The 18,532-nt window shown below is 32.9% G+C and overlaps 1 protein-coding gene across 3 annotated transcripts in view; it reads right to left on the bottom strand.

Moving 5' to 3' along the window:
• Positions 1-1,487: 1,487 nt before the first annotated feature.
• Positions 1,488-18,532, bottom strand: part of MANEA (mannosidase endo-alpha) — a 39,419-nt gene continuing 22,374 nt past the window's right edge. For all 3 annotated transcript variants that reach the window (XM_016135604.2, XM_016135605.2, XM_036220133.1), the window contains exons 3-5: positions 15,090-15,199; positions 3,297-3,373; positions 1,488-2,521 (exon numbers count right to left, since the gene is read on the bottom strand). In XM_016135604.2, coding sequence (XP_015991090.2) covers positions 1,879-2,521; positions 3,297-3,373; positions 15,090-15,199 — 830 coding nt within the window. In that variant the 3' untranslated portion in view covers positions 1,488-1,878. The remainder of the gene's footprint in view (positions 2,522-3,296; positions 3,374-15,089; positions 15,200-18,532) is intronic.

The raw sequence follows: 18,532 nt of genomic DNA, 5'->3' as shown, positions 1-18,532 counted from the left end.
ATGCTGGGACCACAACAAAGGTCAGAGGTAAACTGTACTGCAGTAGATTATCTGTCTCCAGTAGAAGTAGGATAGGAAGTGGTGGTATCCACGTTGAGGATTTGCTGACCATGTTTTTATACATTTTCCCTTAATCTTAGAACTATTTCATAAAATTAATTTTGTTTCATGGTGGGTTCAAATATACCTCTGTAGTAGATATTTCTCTAAATTTTAATAAAACATGGTATATTATAAATTATTATTAGGTACAACATTTAGAGTTTATCCCTAAGAAAATATATGGTGGCTAACTGGATATAAGGAAAAAAAAAAATCCACAGGTTATATCTGTACAAGTGTTCATATGAAGATGGTTGTTTCAGCATAGTGATTTTATAATTACTTGTAGAAAGTAGACAATTACTATTGTACTAATTTCCTGTGGCCTGATCATTCTAAGGAACAGCAAATTCTTAAGCTATAAATAAGTTTGACAATCATGCCCCTTTTTAAAAAACATTTTACTTCAAAAACACTGCTAACTTGTTTCTGTATAAATGTCTTCATACTCTGAAGATTTATATGCATTATTGTTTAGTATTACCCTATTGCTTTTTTAATAGAATATCTTAATATTCATGTAATAGCATATATATGATTTTTAGTTCTCGTTACAAATATTAACTATAATAATAGAATGCATTCTTTAGCTTTTAAAGTAAAAAAGATTCATTTTTAGCATACAGGTGATTGATAAATTTGTCACAATATGACGAATAACTGATCACAAGGATTTAACCTGTAAGAACCATAAAAGTATGCTTTTAAATAGGAATGTTATACAATAACTTAAAATATTGTCTTTTAAATAAGAGACTTCCATCATTAAATGTTAAACTTAATGAAATGTCAAACTTCAAAAATAAATTTAAGATATAGGAATTTTTATTTCCATGTCCCTAAAATCTAAAAAAAGCTAAATAAATGTTCTCTATTACTTTTGGTAAAAATAGCTTAAAATATTAAAAGAAGGCAATCCAAAAATAGTATCACTTTTTTTCTTATTTAACAGTTGGTCTCTGATTAATATTAAATTGTAAAATATGAATAGTAGAATAACAAGTTAACATTAACAAGATACTCTAAAAATGATAACATTTTGAATATTATTGTAATAATTGTGAAGCAACTATGTTTTCTTAAGACTTGAGAAACAATTGTTGACTTTTATAAAATAACTTTCTATAGCTTCTAAAATCTAGAGTCTAGCATTGTAAAGCAGAAACATTAGACAAGCAAAATATCTAGCATGCTACGGGAAACCAAAAATCTGCAAATGATGTATATTGTGCTGTAGAAAGCAGGTCTTCCTAACACAATATGGTTCACAGTAAGGTTTAAGGTATGAAGTTACTTTTCTTAAGAATTATCCAGAATCCAAACACCAATATAATAAAATTGTCTGAGTCATTGAAAAAACTTAGAGAGTACACTATTTTTTTCAGTTTTTCTTCAACATACCAAATATATGCACAATCCTACCTCTTTGGGCCCAGAATACAAGTAGAATTTAACTGTGTGCTATTTTATGTAACAAGCAATTAGCTATTATAAAATAAAAATTAAATTGCTATGAAAACAGGATTTAAATTTCAGTTATAAATTTAGTGAATGATGCCACAGGGGATGATTCTGCACAATGTTCTCTCAGGCATTTTCTCAGTGCAGAGTTGTGAAGTATGGCAGTGATAACATTACTACTAACTTTAAAAAAGTGCAAATTATTTTCATTAAAGAAAATTGTAATAATGCATCTTAATTTTTACAGTTTTTTGTCCCTAACTCAAAAGAAAAGGCATTTACTGAAATTAGGTAATTTCGATAATAAACAGGCAGCTATTGATCTAATGTATAAGTTGCTCTTTCCTTACTGTATATTCCAGACCACTTGTGAGTTAGTTCTAGATAAAGACTTGGTTTATGAGGCCGGTAATCCAGGTACACTGTACTGCTAGTTCTTTTGGGAATAGCCTTTTCAATCTGAGTTCCTTCATGCCACTCATTAAAAGAGGTGATAGAAATCACACTGGGGTGGGTTTGGAGAGCAGCACGCAGAGCCGTTTCATAATACTTCCCATTGATTCTGTTCCGAGTGTTTTGAGCGTTCCATGGACGGATGCTGGTATCTATATATCCTGGGCCCACACTTGGGATAAACATTAGTTTGAAGTGATCACAAAATAATTTTAGCTTAGCCCAATTCTCATATGATGAGCCATAAGTAAAGCCATTTGTGGCAAAATATGTATAAATTCCATCAAAACCACCTTGAAGGATATCATATTTATGCTTGTCTTCTACTAGAAGTGCAATAAACAATCCATCATAAGGAGAATTGCGAATGCTCTGAGACCCTGAGACGGTTAACAGGTTGGCCCATTGTTCAGGCTTTGTAATATAGGAATCGTAGACATAGAACATAGGAAGAGCATTGCCGGTCTTAGTCTTGTACCTATAAAAGGCCGGATGATTTCCATATCTACAATACAAACAGGTAAAAATGAAATTAATATTCACAACTCATTTGCCATATACAATGATTATTTATTGAAAATGAAGGTAATCAGTACAGTTTAAGCGCAATGTTTACCTTCTTTGGAGAGTCAGTTATATAATTATTATAAATGCACTGACTTATATATTGGGAAATAAAATACTGGATCCATTAAGACATTACTAAACAAGAAATGATCTTATATTGAGGTTTACGAATGATGACTAATACCGTGAAGAGTCCATTTTCTATATGAACATATAAACTGCTTTTAAAATATCAATGATAATTGGTCCACTGCTGCTGACAAGTTTCTTTGTAAGAGTATGGCATCTGTCACAGACTCTCATCAGTAAAATAATAATTCATTCAAGGGAACAAAATGAAACTATTTTTTCCCTGTAATCAGACTAAATATAAATAAAAATATTAAATGTTGTTCCCTTGCTATAAACAGTTCACCTATCAGAGTCTGAACTTTCTTTTAAAAAGAAAACTCTGTAAAATTGAAAGAATATCAATTTAAAATGTCAGTGTGATAAACACGTAAAATAAAAATCTTTATTCATAGAGAGAACTGTAAGGAACTTCAGAAATGTTCCTCAAAACGACTGCAATATTCATTACAAAATTAGTTTTATTTTAATGTCAGACTATAAATCATTCAAATCTCTCAAACAGAATTAAAATGTACTTTTCTTACAACAGTAAATTGGCAATGGATCACAAACTGGTGATTATAAACACAGAATAAACTCACTTGTCTATAATATATTTGATATTTTTGTACATGCTTTGGTCATCTCGATTGTAATATGGTTCGATGTGAAAAGCGACCTAAAACAAAAATATTGATTAGAAAAAAATTTATGATGTAAAAATAAAAGTATATTCCATATTTTAAATTAATTCCATGATTTAATAACCTTAATTTAAAATGCTTACTGAACATGGAAGCTAACAGAGTTTAATAGAATATTTACTAAGAGCTTTCTCTATTAAATAATATGCTAAATATTTTGTACATTTACCTCAGTTAATTCACAAAATGATGTTTAATTTGTACTATTAACAGCCACTAGTACTATAAAGGACAATAGTTTTCAGAATGCTTATTAATATGGTTTATATATCTCTAATAGTAAAAAGCAGTAACTAAAAGTACTTAAATACTAAGCACAGAAGACTCCATTTTGTTTTTTTTTAATTGAGGTGTTATTGTTCATTAACAAAAATTTCAGGTGTACAACACTACAATTCAATGTATATTGCATGCTCACCACTGAAAGTCTGGTTTCTAATTATCATCATACATCTGACCTCCTTTACCAATTTTTCTATCCCCCTCCCGTAATCACTAGTTTGTTATCTATGAGTGTTCATTTTTTAATTTTGAACATATGAGTGAAATCATATGTTCTTTGTCCTCTGTCTGACTCATACCCTCAAGATCCACCCATGTTGTTGCAAATGGCAATATTTCACCTTTTTTATGAATGAGTATCCCACTGTATATAGGTACCACATCTTTATTCATCTGTCAATGGACATTTAAGTTATTTCCATGTCTTGGTTATTGCAAATAATGCTGCAATGAACATGGGCTACACATATCTTTTCAAAGAAATGTTTTCACAGTCCTTTGATAAATACCCAGAAGAGGAATTGCTGGATCATATGGTAGTTCTTTTTTTTTTTTTTTTTAAGAACCTCGATGCTGTTTGCCATACCGGTTGTCTCAATTTACATTATCACCAACAGTGTATGAGTGTTCCCTTTTCTCTACATCCTTTCCAACATTTGTTGTCTTTTTGATAATAGCCATTCTAACTTGTGTTTGGTGACATCTCATCGTGCTTTTGATTTGTGTTTCCTTCAAAATTAGTGAAGCTGAACATCTTTTCAGGTACCTGTTGGCCACCTGTATGCCTTCTTTGGAAAAATGTCTATTCAGATCCTCTGCCCATTTTTAATTATTCTTTGTTGTGTTTGAATTGTATGAGTTCTTTATATATTTTAGAGATTAATCCATTACTGGAAATATTATTTTCAAATATCTTCTCCCATTTGGTTGGCTGACTTTTTGTTTTGTTGATGGTTTCCTTCACAGTGCAAAAGGCTTTTTAGTTTGATGTCCTATTTATTTTTGTTTCTCTTGCCTTTAAAGTCAAATCCACTAGAATATCACAAAGATTGATGTCCATTAAGTTTAGTGCCTATTTTTCTTCTATATATTTTATTGTTTCAGGTCTCATGTGCAAGTCTTTGAGATAATTTTTATATATGGTGAAAAACAGTGATCTAGTTTTATTCTTTTGCATACAATTATCCAGTTTTTCCAGGACCATTTAAAAGACTTTCCTTTTTCCATTATATATTCTTGGTTCCTTTGTCATATTAGTTGTCTGTATATGTGTGGGTTTATTTCTAGGTGTGCAATTATTTCCCATTGGTCTTTGTGTCTATTTTTCTGCCAAAACCATACTGTTTGATCACTAAGCTTTGTAATATAGTTCAGAATCAGGAAGTGTAATATCTCTGGCTTTGCTCCTTTCTCAGAGGATTGCTTTGGCTATTGGGATCTTTTGTGATTACATACAAATTTTAGAAATCTTTTTTTCTATTTCTGTGAACAATTCCATTGGGATTTTGGATTTTAATAGGAATTGCATTGAATTTATAGACTGTTAAAATGTCCATATATGTCTAAAGCAATGTTAATTATTTTAATCTATGAACACAATATCTTTCCGTTTCTTTGTAACTTCAATTTCTTTCAACAATGCCTTGTTGTTTTTAGCGTACAGGTCTTGCACCTCCTTTTAAAAGTATATCGCTAGGTATTTTATTCTTTTTGTTGCAACTATAAATGAGATTGTTCTCTTCATTTTGCTTTGTGATACGACACTGTTAGAATATAGAAATGCAACAAATTTTTGCACATTGATTTTGTACCTTACAACTGTACTGTACTAATTTATTATTTCTAATTTCTTTTAGAAGACTCTTTAAGGTTTTCCATATATAAAATCATATCATCCACAAACAATGACAGTTGTACTTCTTACTTTCCAATCTGGATACCTTTTATGTCTTTTCCTTATCTAATTGCTTGGGCTAGGACTTATAGCAGCACTGTGTTGAATAAAAGTGGCAAAGAGGGGTGTCCTTGCCATGTTCTCGATTAGAGAAAAAGCTTTCAGTTTTTCATCATTCCTGTAGGTTTATATATATGTGGCTTTTATTATGCTGAGGTATTTTACCCACTATAGTCACAGTTTTTATCATAAATGGATGCTGTATCTTGTCAAGTGCCTTTTCTATATCTTCTGAGGTGATCACATGATTTTGATTCCCCATTATGTAAATGTGGTATATCACAATGATTAAATTGCAGATGTTGAATCATTTTTGCATTCTTGGAATGAATCCCATTTGATTATGGTGTATGGTCCTTTTAATGTATTATTGTATGTGATTTCTAGTATTTTGTTGAGGATTTCTACATCTATGTTCATCAGAAATATTGGCTGTAATTTGCTTTTATTGTGTTGTACTTGCCTGGTTTTGGTATCAAAGTAATGTTGGTTTCCTAAATGAGTTAGGAAGCATTTCCTCCTCTTCAATTTTTTGAAAGAGTTTGAGAATGGTAACTATTAAATGTCCTATGAATGTTTGGTAGAATTCACCACACTTTTGTTTTTTTTGTAAGGTTTTTGATTACTATTTACATTTCCTTGCTAGGGTTCAGTCTAGTCAGATTTTGTATTTCTTCATGATTCGGTCTAGGAATGTTAAATGACTCTAAGAATTTACCCATTTCTTCTAGGTTATCCAATTTGGTGGCATACAGCCTTTCATAGTATTATTTTATGATCCTTTATATTTCTATGGTATCCATTATAATTTTTCCTCTTTCATTTCTGATTTTGAGTCTTTTTTTTCTTAGTGAATTCAGCTAAAGAGTTGTCAATTCTGTTTATCTTTTCTACTGTCTTTTTAGTATCTATTTCCAATGCCTTCTAAGGAATTTTTCATCTCACTGAGTTCTTCAGTTACAGAACTTCTGCTTTGTTCTTTTTGAATTATAATCTCTTTGGTAAAGTACTCATTACTTTTGTTCCTGAGCTCACTTAATTGCCTGAGTTTTTTGTATCTTCTAGAGTTTCCTCATGGATGGCTATTTTCAATTCTCTATCAATCATTTAGATCATAATCTTCCATGACATCACATTTGGTTACCTTGGTTGTTCCACAGGACAATGCATTTTCAGTTTTAAACACTATATTTAGGTACCTTTTTATTCACCAACTGAGCAGGCTGATAATTAGAGGTCTTCCTTTTATTTTATAGCAGATGGTACCAAGACACAAGATGTTTTCTTACTTACCGGTGCCACCTGTACCTCCGTGGTTGCTGGTGCCACTGTGGCGGGTGCCCCAGCTGTGTCTGAGACAGCTGGGTCCTGAACCACCACCGTGGTGGAGGGATGAAGAGGGTGGAAGTAGAGAAGGCTTCAAGAACCCACAGCTACCTGGCTCCCTATGGCCCTGCTGCTACCAGGCCCTCGAGAGGTGCAACTATAGCCACAGCAAGAGATGGAGGCAGATTCTCAAGTGCCAGTGCTGCGGCTGCCCCTCCTCTGCCGGGCAGTGGTGCAGGGCACTATTGTGGGTACTTTGTAAATTAGTACCTAACTCTAAGGAACCTGGGAAGACTCTCACCCACCAATGCAGTCTATAAGAAAAAGATAAAACTACATGGGATAGAGGAGGCAGCCAAAATGCCCAGGTGCTGGGCAAAAACTGGGTGAGGACAGACCTGGGTAGGAACTCATGCATTACAACTTGTAGAAGTGTCACCTTCCCAAAGTGAGACTCCAGCATATCACTGGAGGAAAAGAAAAATACATATTTGGAGGCTGTAAGAGAAACTTTTCCAGTACCACACCTCCGCCCACGGAAACACCTTTAAAAAGGACTGATTTTCTGGTGACCTCTCTCACAGAGAAAAAGGAAAGTGCTGAGTACCTGGTTTTATCTCAGCTGGAGAAATCCATTCTCTCCACTAGCACCTAGACTATGGTGAAAGCTCAAAGGTCTGTGGGTGTGTGCCCAGGGGGAGGAAGGGGTGTAGATATAGGGAAAGAGGCAGAAAAGAATTTTGAATGGTGTTAAAAGGATTATGTTCACCAGGAAGTCCACCCAGGAGCTGATGGGAGTAATGCTCCTGGGAGCAACAAACTGGGTCTGCAAACCCCCAGTGCACTCAGTTCTAAACCCTCAGCTCCTCCTGCTCTGCCAGTTCCTTCTATGGGCTGCCAAGTGCCACTGCAAGAACAAGCTCCAGTAGACAGCACACCTATCGACCACCGAGTTGAGGTAGTGTCACCTTACTGAAAACAACATTTTTTCAATAGCCAGCTTGGTGAATTTTAAGAACTGGAGAAGACATAAAAGCTTTAAACATTTGCCTCAGAGGGAGCAGTTACACCTTCACAAAAAGGAAAAACTCAGGTAATAACATAAGAGAACATAATATTTCAACTGCTGCAAAGAAAGAGGGAAAAAAAAGAGGTATCTACTACTTCAAGTGTAAAAGCAGTAACATATTTACAAGGAATAGGAAATATGTGTCACACCCACACAAAATGATATTCTCCAGCAACCAAGCTCAAAGGGACAATAACACTGTAATCTAACAAATAAAGTATTCAAAATAGCTTTTCTAAAGAAACAAGTTATAACTCAATGAAACCAGGACTAAAACATGAATAAAATGAGTTCTTTACTGAAGAGAATAAAATTATAAAAAGAACCAAATTCTGGAGCTGAAAATTCAATGAATGAGATTAAGAATGCAATAGAGATCATATGTAACAGGGCAGACCACAGCGGGGGGAAAAAACTGGAGAATGGGAATTTTGAAATAATACAGAAGGAACATAGATTTACGAACAGCAAAGAAAGCCTATGTGACCTATGGCTCTTCATAAACACACATATCAGAATAAAGGAGATTCCAGAAGAAAAGAAGAAGGGGGCAGAGAGGTTATTTAAATGCATAATAGCTGAGAAATTCCCAAACCTGAAGAAAGACTTGGACATACAAGTCTAAAAAGCTAAGATCATCCTATAATCTCAATGTAACCCTTTCTAAGATAGAACTGTCACAAACCAGTGATGAAGAATCTTAAAAGCAGCAAGGTTTAAAAAAAAAAAAACTACTACACAGAAACTCCTATTGCACTATCAGCAAGTTCTCAGCAGAAATTTGATAGGCCATGGGATAGTGACATATTCAAAGCGTTGAAAAATAAAAATGGCCAGCCAAGAATACTTTGTCCAGCATATTTATCCTTCAGTTATGGAGAAGGCTTTCCCTAGACAAAATTTAAGGGAGTTCACCACCACTAGACCTGACTTGCAAGAAATGCAGAAAGGAGTTCTTTGAGCTGAAACGAAAGCAGGCTAATCATGCACATGAAAACACACGAGGAGTACACAACCCACTGGTAAAAGTGAAAAACAGATATTTAGAAAACTCTCTATTAGGATGGTGTGTCAACTACCAACTATGGTATAAAGGTTAAAGGAAAAGAGTAGAAATATATATATATATATATATATATATATATATATATATATATGTACTATAAATTAACAACACACAACAACAACAAAATTGTATCAGTCATATTCAAGGGAAGAGTAAAAGGGTATATAGCTTTCACAGGAGATCAAAGCTAAGTTGTTAATAGCCCAAAATGTATATCTAAAAGATGTATTATGTCAAGCCTGTAGTAACCACAAAGCAAAAACCTAGAGCAGGGGGAAACAGTATACCACAATGAAAAATAACCAATTTACAAAGTAGGGAGAAAAAGATGGCAAAATTCCTTAGACATTAATACTCTAAATGAAAATGGATTGAATTAACCAATAAAAAGGCATAGAGTAACTGGATGGATTAGAAACAAGCCCAACTCTATGCTGCCAACAACAGACCCACATCAGTTTTAAAGACACACATTCACTTAAAGTGGAAGGAAGGAAAAGCTATCCCATGAAAGTGGAAACCACATCAAATTTCACACTGTAAATTTTTTTAAAAAGCAGAAGAATAATACATCTAGAAACTACAGCAATGCACTCAGGGACCATAGGCTGGGGGACACCACATTTGTGCTCTCCCTGTATCTCATTACAGCTCACCGGTCATCTCCCAGAAAGGAGCTTACACTTGACTGAAGCACTGATTTTCGTAACAGCCACTTTGGGGACACCTCTAAATTTCTTGACTCTGGTGGGTGGTGGGGCTTACACTTTTGGTCCCACAAGACTGCATATATTTGTATTCTCTAAAAGATGCTGCCTGAAGTTTGGCTTACAATGAGCCTGGATCTAGGTGCTGATTTGAGACCTTCCACTATGGGAAAGTAACTGGTCATGGCAGACTTCGAACTACTGGGAGATATTAAAAATAAAATGGGCTACTTTGAAAATCAAAAAAGGTTTGAGAGACAAACAAGAGCTAGGGAAAGCTTGAGCAATAAGATTCATCTACTACACGAGGTCAAACCTTCAAGACTGGCAGAAGTAGCTATTTTATCTAATGCACAGAAACAAAAACAGAGTCAAGCAAGATGAAGAAATAGAGGAATATGCTCCAAATGACAGAAAAAGATAAAACCTTAATAGAACACAGACAAGTAAATTACCTGATAGAGAATTCAAATTAATGGTCATAAAGTTGCTCACAGGGCTCAGGAGAGGAATGGCTGAACACAGAATTTCAACAAAGCAGTGGAAAGTAAAAGAAAGTACCAAACAGAAGTCAGGGAGCTGAAGAATAAAATAAACTGAGAACTGCACTAGAAGATTGAAAAAGAGACTAAATGAAACAGAACAGCACTACTCTGAAACCAAAAACATTACAAATAAAATTGCAGGTCAATATTCCTGATGAATATAGATGCAAAAATCCTCAACAAATACTAGGAAACTGAACACAGCAATACATTAAAAAAATCATACATATAGTATAATCACGTAGGATTTATTCCTAGGATGCAAAATTGGTTCAAATTTCACAAATTAATTAATGTGATACAATACACCACATAAAATGAAGCATAAAATTCATGATCACATCAATAGATCATAAAAACCATGACAAAATCTAGCATCCACTTATGAAAAAAACTCTCAGCAATGTTGGGATGGAGGGAACATATCTCAACATAATAAAGGCCTTATGTAACAAACCCACAGTTAACATCATATTCAAAAGTGAAAAGATGAACCCTTTTTTTAATTTTAAGATCAGGAACAAGACAAAGATGTCCACTTTTGCCACTTTCATTCAATACAGTAGTGGAAATACTAACCACAGTAATTAGACAAGAAGAAAAACAAGCAACCAAATTATAAGGGAAAAAGTAAAACTGTCATTATTTGCAGATGACACAATAATATAAAGATTCCACCAAAAAACTATTAGAATGAATTCGGTAAAGTGACAGAATATAAAAATATTCAGAAATAGGTTGCATTTTTAATCACCAGTGACAAACTATCAGATAAATTAAAAAACCAATCCAATTTAAATCTTATCAAAAAATTAAAATACCTAGAAATAAATTTATTCAAGAAGGTAAAAGACCTGTTTGTAAAATTTTAAGATACTGAAGAATAAGTAGAAACTGATACCATGATCACAGACAGGAAGAAATGACATTGTTCAAATGTTCATACTACTCCAAGAGATCTAGAGATTCAGTACAATCCCTATCAAAATATGGCATTTTTCATGGAACTAGAACAAATAATCCTAAAATTTATATTGAACCAAAAATGACCCCAAATAGCCATAGCAATCTTGAAAAAGAACAAAGGTATCAAACTATACTACAAGGCTATCATAATCAAAACAGCATGGTACTGGCTTAAAAACAAACACATAGATCAATGAACAGAATAGCGAGCCCAGAAATAAACCCATACCTATATGAGCAATTAATCTATGACAAAAATAACAATGGGGTAAAGACAGTCTCTTCAACAAATGGTGCTGGGAAAACTAGACAGATAACATGCAAAAAAACCCCCAAAAACAAAAAAACTAAACTAGACCACTTACACCATATACAAGAATAAACTCAAAATGAATTAAATACTTAAATGCAAGAACTTAAACTATAAAACTCAGAAGAAAACACAGGCAATAAACTCTCTGGTATTGCTTTTAGTCAATTTTTTTTTTTTCTTTTTGCATATGTCTCCTCCAGCCAGGGAAACAAAAGAAAAGTAAACAGATGAGACTATATTAAACTAAAAAGTTTTTGTACAACAAAGGAAATTATCAACATAACAAAAAGACAACCCACTGAATGGAAGGAGATATTTGCCAATGATACACACGATAAAGGGTTAGTATCCAAAATATATAAGAAACTCATACCATTTAACACCAAAAAAAACGATGTAATCAAAAAATGGGCAGAAGACCTGAATAGGCATTTCTCCAAAGAGAACACACAGATGAGCAATAAACATATGAAAAGATGTTCAGTGTCACTAATCATCAGGGAAATGCAAATTAAAACCACAATGAGATATTGAGATATCAACTCACACCTGTCAGAATAGCTATCATCAATGAATCAATAAACAATAAGGGTTGGAGATGATGTAGAGAAAAGGGAAAGCTGATGTACTATTGGTGGGACTGAAAACTGGTGCAGCCACTATGGAAAACAGTATGTTAGTTCCTCAAAATTTAAAAATAGAACTACCGTATGACCCAGTAATCTCGCTTCTGGGTATTTCTCTGAAGAAATCCAAAATACTAATTTGAAAAGATATATGAACTCCTATGTTTATTGCAGCATTATTTACAATAGCTAAGATATGGAAGCAACCTAAGTGTCCACTGATAGACAATGTGATAAAGACGTAGTACTTATATAATGAAATATTACTTGGTGTAAAAAAGAATGAAATCTTGCTATTTGCAAAAACATGGTATTATGCTAAGTAAAATAAGTCAGAGAAAGAAATTCAATATGATTTCACTTATATGTTAAATCTGAAAAACAAATGAACAAACAAAACAAACAAATTCATAGAATAAACTAATGACTGTCAGATTGGAGAAGGGTTGGGGGATTGGGTGAAAAGGTGAAGGCATCAAGTACAAACTGGCAGTTACAAAATAGTTATGGGGGTGTAAAGTATAGTTTAGAGAATAAGTCAACAATACTGTAATAACTATGGTCAAGTGGGTACTAGACTTATCGAGGTGATTTTTAAGTTATATAAATGTTTAAATATTATGTTGTACACCTGAAACTAATATTTTATGTCAACTGTAACTGAACATTAAAATTAAAGGAATAAGAAAAAGAACAATTGTGATTCATAGAAAGAGCTCGAAATATCAACATGATAACAAGACTCGTGGTAAACAAAAACTAAAAATCTATAGTAGATACACAAAAAATGGAGAAAGTCATATAAGCCTACCACTACAGAAAATCATCAAATCACAAAGAGAGCAAGAAGAAAGGAATGAAAGAATTACAAAATAATTAAAACAGCAAAACTCTATACCAATCAATAACTACTTTAAATACAGATAGACTAAATTCTGCAAAAATGAACAAACAGTGGCTAAATGGATAATAAAACAAAACTGATCTATGTGCTAACTATGAGTCTCTGAAAGCAAAGATATATAAAAGAGATATTCCATGCAAATGGAAATCAAAATAAAGCTGGGTAGGTATACTTATAACAGACAAGATAAACATTAAGTCTGTAATGTGAGACAAAAAAAAAATCAATATATAATGATAAAGAAATCAATCCAATAAGAGGATAAATATTTATCCAACCAATATAGGAGAACCTAAATATAAAAAGCAAATATTAACAAACTTAAAGGGTGAAACAGGCAGAACTAAATGAACAGCAGAAAACTTTAATACCCCCTTTTCATCAGTATAGATCATCTAGACAGAAATCACTGACCTTAAATGACACATTATACAGAACAATTAACAGTCATATACAAAATATTCCATCCAAAAGAATCATAATACACATCATTCTCAAGTGCATATGGAACATCCTTCTGAATAGATCATATATGTTAGGCCACAAAACAAGTCTTAATAAATTTAAGAAGACTGAAATCATATCAAACATCTTTTCAGACCACAATGATATGAAACTAGAAATTGAATACAAGAAGAAAACTGGAAAACTCACAAATATGTGTAAACAACATGCTACTGAACAACCAATTGGTCAAAAAAGTAACCAAAAGAGAAATCAAAAAGTATCTTGAGAAAAATAAAATAAAATGGGAGTACAACAAAATAAAAAGCTTCTGGACAACAAAGGAAGCCATCAACAAAATGAAAGGCAACCAACCTACCAAACTGGAGAAAATACTTGTAAATCATGTATCTGATAAGGGGTTACTATCCAAAAAATATAAAGAACTTATAAAAGAATAAAAAAACAACAAAGCAAACAAAAAAATTAAGCAAAACAAAAAAAACGCAAACCAAAAACAAAACAAAACAAAACACACAAGCAAACTAACAAAAATCTGATTTAAAAATGGGCAACCAGATGGCCAACAAATAAATAAAAAGTTGTTCAACATCACTAATCATCAGGGAAATGCAAATCAAAACCACAAAAAGATATCATTCCAAACCTGTTAGAATGGCAACAAATAACAAGTGTGAGGATGTGGAGAAAAAGGAACACTTGTGCACTGTTAGCGGGGATATAAATTGATGTAGCCATTATAAAACACAGTATGGAGGCACTTCATAAAATTAAAAAACAGAACTATTACATGATCTAGGAATTCTCCTTCTGGTATTTACCTGAAAGAAATAGAAACATTAACACGAAAAGATATCTGATGCTCACTGCATCATTATTTATAATGTCCAAGAAAAGAAAACAACCTAAGTGTCCATTAATGCATGAATGGCTAAAGAATAAATACACACACACACTGAAATATTGTCCAGCTATAAAAAAAGGGGAATTTTATCTGTTACAACATGGATAGACCTTGAAGGCATTATGCTAAGTGAAATAAGTCTGTCAGTGAAAGAAATACTGTACGATCTCACTTAAATGTGTAATCTTAAAAACGAACAAAAAGCCCACAAAATCAACAACTCATAGCTGCAGATAACAGATTTGTGGTTATGTAAGGTGGGAGAAAAATAAAATGTGTGAAGAAGGTAAAAGATACAAACTTTTAGTCATAAAATTAGTAAGTCTTGGGGATGTAAAGCACAACTTGGTCACTACAGTTAATAATACTGCATTGTACATTTAAAAGGTAATAGAACAGATTTTAGAAATTCTCATCACAGGAAAAAAATGTAACTACGTATGGTGATGGATATTAACTAGACTTATTGTGACGATTATTTCATAATATACATGTATATCAATTATGTTGAAGAAACTATTGTGATATGTCAATTATATCTCAATAAAAATTATGATAAAATACCTTCAGGTTATATTTATGAGCTTTATCCAAAATAGCTGGCACCAAGTCATCAGTAGACTCTCCATTCTCATCATGTGAATTGGGTGGATACCAAGAAAGGGCTAGTACACCTAACAGAAAACACCAAAAAGAAAAGAAAAATGAATACAGGAACAGGAATGACTGCAAACATTTTTATAATTAAAAAAGGGGAGGTGGCAGAATGAGAACTAAAATTTTAACAATAAAAAAGAAACACGTCTTCATTTAAATTTGTTTTGTTACATTGCTTAGACACTAGCTTTGGTTATTACATTACTTTGTATAGTAGATTTTATGAACTCTCTATCGGGCATCAGTAGCTTTTAATTAATAGGTTTTTACTTTCTAGAATAAGTTTTAAGTCTACAGAAAAATCACACAGAAAGCAGAGTTCCCATATACTCCCCTCCTACCCCCTCTCCGGCCCACAGTTTGTTATTATTAACATTTTGCATTAATGTGGTACATTTGTTACAACAGATGAACCAATATTGATATATTATTAATCAAAATCTAGAGATTACATTAAAGTTCACTCTTTCTGTTGTACAATTCCATGGCTTTTGACAAATGCATAATGTTAGGTGCCCGCTATTAAAGTATCATATAAACTGACTAGTTTTACTGCTCTCAAAACCCTTTGTGCTCCACCTATTTATCCCTCCATCCTATCCCTCTCAATTCCTTGGATAAAAATCAATCTTTTTACTATTTTTATAGTTTTGCTTTTTCCAGAATGTCATATAGGTGGAATCAAAAAGTAACTTTTTGAGACTGGCTTCTCATACTTAGCAATATGCATTTAAGGTTCATTCATGTGTTTGTATGGCTTTATAGCGCATTCTTTTTATTGCTGCATAATATCCCATTGTACAGTTGTACCTCAGTTTGTTTCTCCATTTACCTACTGAGGGACATCTTGGTTGCTTCCAATTTGGGGCAATCATCAATAGAAGTGCTATAAACATACATGGGCAGATTTTTGTGAGGATCAATATTTTTTTAACAAAAGATTCCTAAAATAAAAATAAAGTTTCTCCCTGTAATACCTATCTACTTATTTTTGAACCAATAAATTACACACACACACACACACACACACACACACACACACACACAGAAAAAAAAAAGAAAAAAGAAACATAACCCTGCAAAGAAATCGCGAATTGCACTAACTGGAGAGGGAATATTTCAAACCAACGAATTCAAAGCTTCATTACATATATAAAGAAATGAGAGGCTATTAGAAAGATGGTACTAGTTTCTAAATCAACAGACAAGGCAGGAACCGAAATGCAATGATACTAAAAGAGAAGCATGTAGAAAAACAGGAGAAACAAAGTTAGAAACTGGCAGAAAATTAAATTGTACAATTTAACTTTGTAGTAGCATTCCATCTACAGAGCAATCCCATCTAGAGGAATAAAACGAGTTTCACTGAAGTTAACAGAGAAAAAGATATCTATGTCCCCTATCCAGTCTGAAAATAAAAATAGCAATAAGATCATAAGAAGTAGGAAAAATCTACAATATGTAGATAATACATAGATAGGGCTTTAGGATAGCTTTTGGCTGGCCATGAAGAGAGTCATATATAGAAACAAATGTTGATGAGAAAAGTATCTAGAGACAGTTGATCAAATATTCAAGCTGCCTACTAGCCTAGCTTATAGACAGACCACCACCATTAAAAAAAAAAATGATAAAAACTTTCTCAACATAGGACCTATGAAGTGACCCTACAAAAAAAGTGGAGAAAAAGAACATAAGAAAAAATAATAAAGAAGGAACAAACACAAAAAAGATTATGCCATGAAGCTCAGGGAAATTATGAACACAGCAATCTTCCATGAAATTAAAAACAAGATTCCCATTTCTAACAATAGTAGATTAGGTTATCTAGACTAATATTCCCAATGAAATAAAACTACTAAATAAAATATAAAGAACAAAAAACTTAAAGCTAAAGAACTGCAGAGAGTAAGAAATTACCGGTCCAAATTGAAGCAAAAATGTGAAGTCAGAGAAGTGAGCAAGAAAGTCGGTTTGCCCAAAGCGCAACTAACATAAGTAAAGCAGCCCTCAAAACAAGTGAATTAAAACCCAGGTTGACAACGCTTAGGAAGTCGTCTAGCTTTAAATTTAAAGTGTCCAATATACTCTACTACATTGGACAGCAGAATTATAGAACACTTTCATTATCATAAAGTTCTATTGGACAGCATTGCTACATTATTCTTTTTCTTCTAATACCCTAACCAATTCCTTCTTATCTAGAGTTTTCTTCCTCCCAAATCCTCACTAAAGGTCTACTTTAAGGGTTTTCAGGTACCCTAACCAATTCCTTCTTATCCAGAGTTTTCTTCCTCCCAAATCCTCACTAAAGGTATACTTTAAGGGTTTTCAGGTATACGTTAGGTATATTAGGTATACTTTAAGGGTTTACCTAATATACTTAAATATTCTTTGTTCTTCCTTACCCTGTTACTGTGTTTCAGTTTATTGTATCAATTATCACTTCTACATGTCTAATTCTATCCATACTGTGCTTCACAGTCCAATTTATCTTTGTACAATAAGTCCTCACTTAACATCAAGAGGTTCCACAACGTTAGGTGGAATGATGTATAATGAAACCAATTTACCACAGAGTAATTGATATAAATAAGTTAAGTTCCTATGGCATCTCATCAATGTTATAATGAAATGATGTTGAACAAAAATTACATCACTTAGGACCTGCTGTACAGCACAAAAGACCTGCTATCTGCATGTGTGAGGTCACTCATGGGCTCTAAAGAAATAATATCCTGGGAACCAAGCCAAAGATGGTTCTACTCCTGAGGAGGGTTGGACCATTTACAATGATAATGAGTCCTTCACAATAACCAGAAAGATTCCTCTAAATATATCAACCAAGTATCATTTACAAGTAAAATCCATTACTATATATTTCTACCATTCTAACTGCTTAATGAAAAGTGATACTTTTTGAAATCCATTTTTAGATTATTAATATATTTAATGCAGATCATGTCATATAAATGGTGTCATCTCTCCACAGAACTTATCACAATATCTTCAATATAACTGACACCTAATTTTTTTTCATTAAGTTAAATAATGCATTGAAACGTGGTAATAATTAAGAACACTAGATATGAAATCAGACATGGAGAATCAAGTCCCAATTATGTCATCTGACAGGTATTTACCTTTATGTGAGTCATTTTACTTAAGTGATTACAGAAAACATTTAATAACTAGACTGTTAAATGGTAAATTTGGGTACCTTTAATTCCACAGAGCTTGTGACAGCTCCCCTTACACATAGGGAACTTACTGGGTGTTTCTTTAATATATCTTGAACATTCTTTCAAACTAAAGCCTTATCAGAAAGAAAGGCAAGCCCATTTCTAGAC

The sequence above is a fragment of the Rousettus aegyptiacus genome, unplaced genomic scaffold (genome assembly GCF_014176215.1).
Source record: "Rousettus aegyptiacus isolate mRouAeg1 unplaced genomic scaffold, mRouAeg1.p scaffold_m13_p_1, whole genome shotgun sequence".
Taxonomy (NCBI): domain Eukaryota; kingdom Metazoa; phylum Chordata; class Mammalia; order Chiroptera; family Pteropodidae; genus Rousettus; species Rousettus aegyptiacus.
Note: the sequence above shows the minus strand (reverse complement) of the source record. Positions and strands in the feature narration are given on the sequence as shown.